We start from the raw sequence: 9544 nt of genomic DNA, 5'->3' as shown, positions 1-9544 counted from the left end.
CATCATAGAACTAGTGAGCAGTCAAAATTTCATTCTTGATTAATTATTATTACAATTGTCACAATTGCATTAATCACTTCCTGCTCAAAGGCATTTGGGTTCACTAATCCACAACATGGATATTATTTAATAAAATAAGCACTGCCTTCAAGCACTTGTTTTTAATGTAGAAAAATTAAAGTAAATGATATCAATAAATAAAGTGCCTAAACATCTCTCAAATGTTTGCTAGGATAAGGTAATTGGGTTCCTCTTGGAACACAAGACTGTGGCTGACGCAATATCTGTTGTCCGTGGAGATGACATGAACCAGCTCAGATCTTGAGGAACATTAAAGCAAAAAAGGACATATTTTTTACAACACTTTTCCTTAACTTTACTTATTGTTGTTTGTTCGTTTATCTGCTACAAATCTTATAATCGATATTTAACACACTTCTACCAGTCCAATCGATCTGAAATTTTGCACACTTGCATAAAGTTGAAGACAATGCATGAATCAATTAACAGAATAAATAATTAAACAAATTTAATTTTTTTCCTAATATTGAAGAAAAATTTTATAAAATAGGTAATTTTTTTTCAAATATTTTAACATAAAATAAGAAATTCATAGTACATTTGTAACATAAAAAATTACATAGTACATGTGGTCTCTAAAAGTAATTTTTGAATGCATATTATTATGAGATGAAATCTCATGTATTTTATCATCAGTACAATATCTTAGACATATTATCTTCCAACTCCAGGAGTACTGGTAGATGTTATCTATAGCTGAAGATTGGCTAACTTAAATTCAAAGTCAAATATGTAATCCTAAAATTTACATTAAGAAATCATTATCACAAACCTCAACTATATTCAACCTAGTAAATGTTATTTCAATCTAGCAAATTTAAATAAGTAGCTTATAAATGGAGGCTACTATTGTTGCCACAAAGAAGTTTATTATTGGAGATGCCCTTCCCCCAACTGAGTACTGAAAATGACTAAGTACTTGGTACAAATAATCTTGAAAATTTCAATGTGTTGAATTACCGATTATAAGAGCACAAAAATTGATTTGCATCTCTCACATTATCTCATCTAAATAAGATTCTATTTAAAATTAAAAATTCCGGCACAAAATGAGGAGGCCGACCAGATTACAGAGCATCAAGATCTTGATTTCTTGACATGGAAGGTGCATAGATTGCAAGTGTCATTCAAATTTTGATTGTGGCATTGCAACTAAATTCAACATGGAATACAACCAAACAACTGCTATAAATCTGTACACATTTCATCTGATATTTATCAGCTGCAACTTATACACACAAACTGAATTTTACAAAACCCCCTCAACAAAGTTTAGGTTGGATTGTCAGCAGACATAGTAGCACTACTTGGACTAATAGATTTCTCATAATCCAGAACATGTTTGGATTTCAGGTGCTTTGTTAGATAAGATTTCTTACCAGTGACATAATCACAAAACTCACATGGGAATCCTTTCCCTAAACCATGTATATAAAACATGTGCCTATCAAGACCATCTTTTTTACAGTTGACATAATCACACCGCTGGCATTGAAATCCCTCACCCAGACCGTGCTTAGAAAACAGGTGCTCATTTAAACGAGATTTATCACGTGCAGAATAATCACAGAGCTTGCATTTTAAGCCTCCCAAACCATGCTTTGAGGAAAGGTGCCTGCTGAGACGAACTTTACTACCAGCAGCATAATCACACAACTTGCATTTGAATCCTTGCCCCGAACCGTGTTTAGAATACAAGTGATTTCTGAGATTCTGTATCTCAGCAGTAACATAGTCACACAGATCACACTTAAATCCTTCCCCCAAACCATGTTCTGCAAACAGATGACGTTGGAAACTTTGTTTATGAGCAGTAACATAGTCAACCATGTTTAGAAAACAAGTGATTTCGGAGATATTGTGTTTGAGCAGTAACATAGTCACACAGATCACACTTAAATCCTTGCCCCAAACCATGTTCTGCAAACAGATGACGTTGTAAACTTTGTTTTTTAGCAGTAACATAGTCACACAGATCACAATGAAATCCTTGCCCCAAACCATGTTTTGCAAACAGGTGATGTTGGAAATTGTCTTTTCGAGTAGTAACATAGTCACACAGATCACATTTTACTCTCTTCCCTAAACCATGTTTAGAGAACATGTGAATTTTGAGACGTTCGTGTCTGTCAGTTTCATAATTACACAACTTGCATTTGGCTCCTTCCCCCAGACCATGTCTTGAAAACAAGTGCCTTTGGAGATTTGGGTTATTAGCAGTGGCATAGTCACATAACTTGCATTTGAATCCTTCCCCCAAACTATGTTTAGAAAACAAATGCTTATGGAGACTTCGTTTCATAGCTGTTACATAGTTGCATAACTTGCATTTAAATTCAGATCCAAAATCATTTTTGTTTAACTGGAGGGCATTAAAAGGAACTTTAGAATGGGATGAATCAGCAGATGAGGAAACTTCATGCAATTCAACTGCTAATCTTCCATTGTCTTTGTTGATCAAGTTTGACTCAAAAGACTTGAACTCAGCCGCAGGCTGATCAAAGAGAACTTCCTGGACTAAAGCTGCTCTATTGGACGCTGGAGAAATATTTTTTTCAGCAACAGAAAGATTTTTTTCCTTGTTTTCAGGAGAAACTGCCATCCACTCATCCTCTCCAATGTTGCTCTGGGCATTGCAAGGCAAGACATCCTGGAGACGGAGAGCAGATTCATGTGAGCAATTCTTTCAAATCAGGCAATGAACTCAAGTCCTAAAATTATTGCAGTGTTCAAACATATATTAGATAAAATTATCACTGTCTTCTACACTTTTTTATGGAGACAGAATTCACAAAAAACTTGAATTATATCAATTTTGTACATTAGAACTTCTCTGATAAAAGCAAAAATCATCTTGGCAATAGTAATCGATATGACATCAGGGCACGGAACTTCTGTCAATGCAAGACCATAAAAATGTATCAAGTCTTGTCTGATGTATATACATCTCTTACAAAACAATGACATTTTGGATACCTGATACAAGAATTATATAGAAAGAATTGATCTGTAAAATATACAGAAAGAAAGTGTGAATTCATATCCATTTCCAACATAGAAATACCTACCCAACTCTAATTTATTTACTATACAGAAGAACAAAAAAAACTGAAAAACAAGATACCGGTATACAAGAAATAAACACCATTGCAGCATACATTAATAGAGAAGGTATATAATGCCACAGAAGTTCTGATCATCTCAAACCTTCAATGTAATACTAACAACAAGCTTAGATTAAACAGGCAGATATTTTATCAGAAAATGAGTCAAGAACTTTGGATGAGAGAACATAAGAATTGAGAATATAAATTGCTGAACAAATGATAAATGTATAAAAAATAAGAGCTGAAGAGATGAGATATTCACAGTACAGCCAATGCAGACAGATCATCAGCTATCATCAGCATTTGAATTGCTCAGCAATTTATTTGTACTGAGAAAGCAGCTCTACCAACCTGCTTATGAGGCACTGCAGCAGTGTACTGTGAGGCGCTGGTGCAGGCCTCGTGAGCCTCAACTTGAACCTCTTTCTTGCATGGCTCGCAAGATGAGGGAAGTGGAGTTTGCTGGTCAGCACATCAAGAACAGGGACATTAGTTGCCATGCGTGGATTTGGACAAAATGCATAAATTAAAGAGATACAAAAAATTGCCTAACTCAAATAGGATTATAAAAAGATTTTTCATGAAAATATTCAATTTAAGAACACAGAATACCACAATGAAAATCAAAAACCACAATTTAATTAAATTGATAAGCAATTCATGAATAGTTACCATGAATAAAAAATGCCTCATAAGGTTGTTCATAAGCTTTTTTGCTCTGTAAGCTTTTGCTTACTGTAAAAATACAAAACATCTACATTCTGATTGAGTTAAATTGCAAGCTAACAGATCATGTTAAAAATATCACCTCATATACTTCACTGCAAAGTGGTTCATCCTTCACAGTTATGTCCTCTCCCTCATCTTCAGGCTCCTCTTTGATGTAAACTGTCATGATGGAGGGTAGGGATGAGCTGCTGCCCTCCATTGCTGCATGAAATTTACAGGAATTAATAGCATGAGGCTACTGCAGCTAAGAATATAAACATAATAATGAACTGAAGCTTTCTTTACTGCTTCCTTAACCCTTTAGCAGCCAAATTACTTTAAATTGTTTATTTTAAGTGATCATTTAATATTTTTTATATTATACTTGATCACTTAAAAACATTATAAAAGCAATATTTGATCACTTGCAATTGCCTCCCAAAAGATCCCCCCCACAGCCCACAGTTTGTGATTGAGGCTGTGGTGGTTGTTGTTGTAATTGCCCATCCTGGTAGTGGCGACTAGGTAAGGGAGGGGGTGAATGAGGTGGTGGTCCCATCAGGCAATGTCAGGTTGAATCAATGTTGAAACAAGGTACTTTAGATTGCTGAAATAGCAATGAAAAATTCATTGTCCAGAATAAAAATTGAATCAATGTAATTTTTTCAACATTGTGCATTTAGACATTGCTTCAACATTGAAATTGTGTTGGATTCTGACATTAGAAGCCCACTTCTACAAGGTATGTATCAGGTTAAGATGTTCTATCATGAATGTCTCAGTATTCAGGCGATTGTCAATGCAACAATGAAAAAATGATGTTAATTCCCTTTTCATTCTGAACTAATAATCAACAAGATTTCAACGTCACAAAGTTCATTTTTTAAACATTGATTCAACCTGACATTGCCTGCTATGTCATACCTCTGCCAATCACCAATTATTATCTGCCCATCATTTCACTCCATTCATAGCATTGCCTCTACCATGCCTAAGAATAAGATATGTGCATTTAAATGAATATTTAGACTTGGACAATGATGCTTTATTCACATTTTCGAAAGACAGAAATAGTAATATCTATTCAGTCAAATAAAGTAACTTGGTCAAATAGAATTAAATTAAGGCTAAATAGTTAGGTATTCTATACATTTGAATGATTGAATATAAATTATATAACATTTTTTTAGCCTAGACCTTATTTAATAAATTCTTCAACTGCAATTTACCATTTCAATATGCAAAATTTGTGGAAATTCATAGGAGTTATTATACCATATGATTGAATACTTGAAATCTATAACTGGCTTTATAAATTAGAATCTTTTCATATTTTTATGCTTGCTAAAAAAAAGGTAAATGAAGTGAATGTCATTTGCCATAGAATGTTTAGGAAAAGCAATGATAGCTGCAAGTTGTCATCACCAATTTACTTTCCAAACGGTTAAAGGATTTGGTTCAACAATGATATGAACAATGAATCATGAATGTCAACAAAGTATAACATCTTTCAGATTCACAAATAAAATAGACTTGCAAGCACTAGTTGTGAAGCATACCTTCAGGCTCGAGTTTGCACACGTCAGTTGCTGCTTGAATGAGGCTCTGCTCAGGGCACCAGCCACTCTTGACGGCAGCATCTGAGAGCTGGTGCAGAACAACTCTGCACTCTTTTATACTGTATGCCATGATATTAATGTGGGGGTATATAAGTATGAGGTTTCCTGAGACACACTGGAAGTAATAAGATATCCAGCAATAACCAACTTAAACCAAGCAGGAAGAGTACCATCTGTAAGAAATTCAAGATCAAATAAGTACCATCAAACGGGGTAATAAGAGACTGTTTTGAGCATTTTTTGTTTAAAGCCTCTTACCACGAAACATTTCATAAACGAGTTTGGCTCATTTTGAAGATTATGCAAGGGCTATTGTATGGCATATAAAAAAAAATTCACATGCTATTGCTAAGGTGCCAGACAGAAAATAAAAGCCTCCCAAATTACCCTTAGGAATGGGGTAATGAGGGACGATTGAAATAAAACTTAATTTTAAAATGTATGAAGCATGCAGTGTACTACTCATCCATTATTTATAGTATTCCGAAGTCCTCCTCTTCTTTTGTAGCGTAGATGTAGAATAAATGACATTTTCTGTGATTTGTGCTTGTTTTTCCTTTATTGATATGATATTACCATATCCATACATTACTGCATTATTGATGGATATTACCGTATCCATGGACATGTCATTGAGCATTGACAACCTTGTCCACTGCAAGCTTCATAACAGCAGCCATATAGCAGTTCCTCTTTATCTGTAAGCTTACAGGACTAGGCTTTTAATTTTACACAATTTTAATTAGGTCAAGTAAACTATAACAAGAAAAAGATCATTAAAAACATACATGGAACAGAAAAGAATATTTTAGTGACATCCAACATATTTTTGGAGATAAAAATCATAGTTTAGGTTAATTACTTTTCATTCTATGTTGCCCAGTGCACATTCCTATTAGTATAGTATAGTATCTTTGGCATTGAAGAATAGGTCTGGATAGGCCTGTCGCAGATACTTGTACTTTTCTTGACTAGACTGGCCTTTTGATCAAATATTTCCAATGGACAGTAGATTTAAAATCACTTCAAGATATCAGTTGTTCTGTAGGATATGAGGCATTTCAAGGCAAAACATATGCTCCTGCATGGCCTTGTCTAGTCTGTTCTTGAACGCGTTCATACTTGGAGCATCAACAATATCTTCACAGAGGCTGTTCCACATGTCGGTGACTTGAAGCAAGAAGAAATGTTGTCGTGTGGATAGGTTGCACCACAGTTTTTTTAGTTTATAGCTGTGGCCCCTGGAGTTGGTTCTTGTTTCAAATACTAGTAATCCTGGCACCTTGTACAAACCATGAGTATACTTTTATACTTCAATGAGGTCACCACGCAGGCAATGATAATGGAGACTGGGAAGCTTCATAATCTTCAATCTTTCTTCATAAGACTCCTGCTGCACCTATTGGTGACATATTGTCACCTATTGGTGACAATCAATGCACAATTTTGTGATGACCAATGATGCACTAATTTTTTGTTAAGTTAATTTTTTTTTGCTTGGTGAGGTTTGATGCAGTACCTATTTGATGGTACTGCAGTGCAGTACCATCAAATGGGGTAATAAGGGATGGCTTTGGGAGTTTTTTGTTAACAACTTCTTACCATGAAACATTTCATAAACAAGTTTGGGCTCATTTTAAAGCTCTTTACAAGGGCTACCATATGGGATTTCCAAGAAAATTTCCTATGCTATTCCTAAGGTGCCAGATGCAAAATAAAAGTGTCCCCAATTACCCCTGGGAACGGGGTAATCCGGGACACTCAAAATGTAACTTAATTTTAAAATGTTTGAAGCATGCAGAGTGTACTCATCCATTACTAACAGTACTCTGAAGTCCTCTACCTTTGTAGATGATGTGGAATTGTATGATGTACCGTCAACCGGGGCTACTCGGGACGAGCGAGGTAACTCGGGACAGTTTACGACACGGCGTAAAACTGTTTTAGTAGCAAAACTAATTGGAATATTGCAAACTAAATATAATGGCGTAAACATCAACATTTTTCCTATCTATGTAGTGCTATAAAGGAAGTTCAAAAATACTACATTTACTAGCTTTGAAAAATTCCTGAAAAAATGCTGAAAAACGATATTTTGAAAAGTTACTTCTGCTAAGGTCTGTAGTAAAAAATAATTGCCGTATTAAAGAATTTCGCTTAGAAAAAAGTGGCAGACAAGTGTCAGCATGAAAACTTTATTTGCGGAATTTACATACCTCAATCCCAAAAAAATGGTGGCCATTTACGCACGGCAGGGCTACTCGGGACATCCCTCTGGGGCTATTCGGGACACCCCCCAAAACACATTTACAGTAGAAACTCAGTTAGCAAAGGCTCCAGTTATGAAAAAATTGTTTAAAAACAAAGAATATTGATTACATTTACCTTGCTCAGCATCACAAAATTTTGCATAGAATGTCATATATAGAATTGTGCACCAGGCATCATAGAATGAAAAGTAATTTACCTAAACTATGATTCATTTCAAGTGAATTTTAAATAGTAATTGATTCAATAATCATGGACAATTGGATTAATTTGCACAATCACTTTGATATTGCAGTAAGCTAGAAAATCAGTCTAAAAAAACACACGTTATAAATGGGGTAAAACTGCTAATAATTGACAGTATCAAGATCATTTATGAGTTTAACTGGATTCAATGAAACAGAACATAGTTTTCAGGTTGTGCATCATGAGATAGAACATCATGAAACAGTAAACAATGCTTAAACATCCTTCCTCATATCACTGATAAATCAGGCAAAATTACATGAAAATGATGCACAGTTGTCAGAAAGTGACAGAACTCATCAGAAAGTATCATAACTCATATTCATGTTATCCGAGAGTCTCGAACACCAGAATTCTTACAAAATACAGGTCGCATAAGCTAAGTAATGCTGCATAGGACAAGTTAAGCTAATGGCCAGGGAAAATATCTCAAACTAATGTTTGGATTTCACAGAGTCGCATTGCAGACAGTTGCTAAGAGTACACTTCTACAACATGAACAAAATTAGTCATGATAAAATAACTCACAAATGTTGCTTCGTCTACACGTCACACCGTTGTTTATCCCAGGAACAGGGATCGACGCTTCTCTAACCGCCAAAATTTCTAAATAACCCGGAACGAGCCTGTCCGTGTACGCGGATACTAAAAAATATTAAAACTAAAACTAATAGTTAAGCTAATGCTGGGATTTATTCCAGCACAGACAAGGTTGTTGTACATGCCCAATGGCATGTTCATGGCTACAGTAATATCGCATCAATAATACAGTAATATCGCATCAATAATACGGTAATTAATGTATATGGTAATATATCAATAAAGGAAAAACAAGTAAAAATCACAGTAAATGTCATTCATTCTACCTCTACATCATCTACAATGAAAGAGGACTTCAGAGTACTGTTAGTAATGGATGAGTACACTTTGCATGCTTCAAACTTTCTACAATAAAAGACGAGGCCTTCAGAGTACTGTTAGTAATGGATGAGTACACTTTGCATGCTTCAAATGTTTTAAAATGAAGTTTTATTCCAAGTGTCCCGAGTAGCCCCGTTCGACAGGGCTACTCGGGACACTCTTTTTTTGCTTCTGACACCTTACCAATAGCATATGCAATTTTTTTGGAGAAGCCATGTAATAGCCCTTGCAAAGAGCTTTGAAATGAGCCTAAACTTGTTTATGAAATGTTTCATGGTAAGAAGTTATGAATGAAAAATGTTTGAAATCGTCCCGAGTAGCCCAAGTTGACGGTAGATATGAAATTCTTAGAAAATGGCTAAAAAAGGTGGTACTGTAGAAATCTATCTCCTAGGATTTTAAAGCTACAATGCCAAGACCCATGTCATTCAATGCGTAAAGACCATATCTATTAATTGGTTGGAGCTTTTTTGAAATTTGAATTTTTGTGGGTGGGGGGTGGCATTTTTTGTAAATTGTTTGTTAAATTTTTTATTTCCCTCTTTTTTCTCCCTCCCTTTTTTCAAAATATTTTTAAAACTATAACAAAATTGG

General features: G+C 34.9%; 1 protein-coding gene across 1 annotated transcript; it reads right to left on the bottom strand.

Annotated features, from left to right (window-relative positions):
• Nucleotides 1–1903: 1903 nt before the first annotated feature.
• On the bottom strand, nucleotides 1904–5698 carry LOC108673316 (zinc finger protein 462-like). Its single transcript, XM_018161121.2, has 4 exons — nucleotides 5456–5698; nucleotides 3997–4118; nucleotides 3540–3650; nucleotides 1904–2731 (listed from the first exon to the last, which is right to left on the bottom strand). Exons 1-4 carry the CDS (start codon nucleotides 5583–5585, stop codon nucleotides 1904–1906), a joined length of 1191 nt encoding a protein of 396 aa, XP_018016610.1. The 5' UTR covers nucleotides 5586–5698.
• Nucleotides 5699–9544: the final 3846 nt, after the last annotated feature.

Source organism: Hyalella azteca, unplaced genomic scaffold (assembly GCF_000764305.2).
Source record: "Hyalella azteca isolate HAZT.00-mixed unplaced genomic scaffold, Hazt_2.0.2 contig15116, whole genome shotgun sequence".
Lineage (NCBI taxonomy): Eukaryota > Metazoa > Arthropoda > Malacostraca > Amphipoda > Hyalellidae > Hyalella > Hyalella azteca.
Note: the sequence above shows the minus strand (reverse complement) of the source record. Positions and strands in the feature narration are given on the sequence as shown.

Excerpts from the sequence above, each read along its gene's own strand:
- LOC108673316 (XM_018161121.2), bottom strand. The coding sequence starts at position 5,585 with ATGGCATACAGTATAAAAGAGTGCAGAGTTGTTCTGCACCAGCTCTCA. Across the intron at positions 3,651-3,996 it reads TTTGCAGTGAAGTATATGAG|CAAACTCCACTTCCCTCATC; the intron begins GTGATATTTTTA and ends TGTGCTGACCAG. Across the intron at positions 2,732-3,539 it reads CTGCAGTGCCTCATAAGCAG|GATGTCTTGCCTTGCAATGC; the intron begins GTTGGTAGAGCT and ends CTCCGTCTCCAG.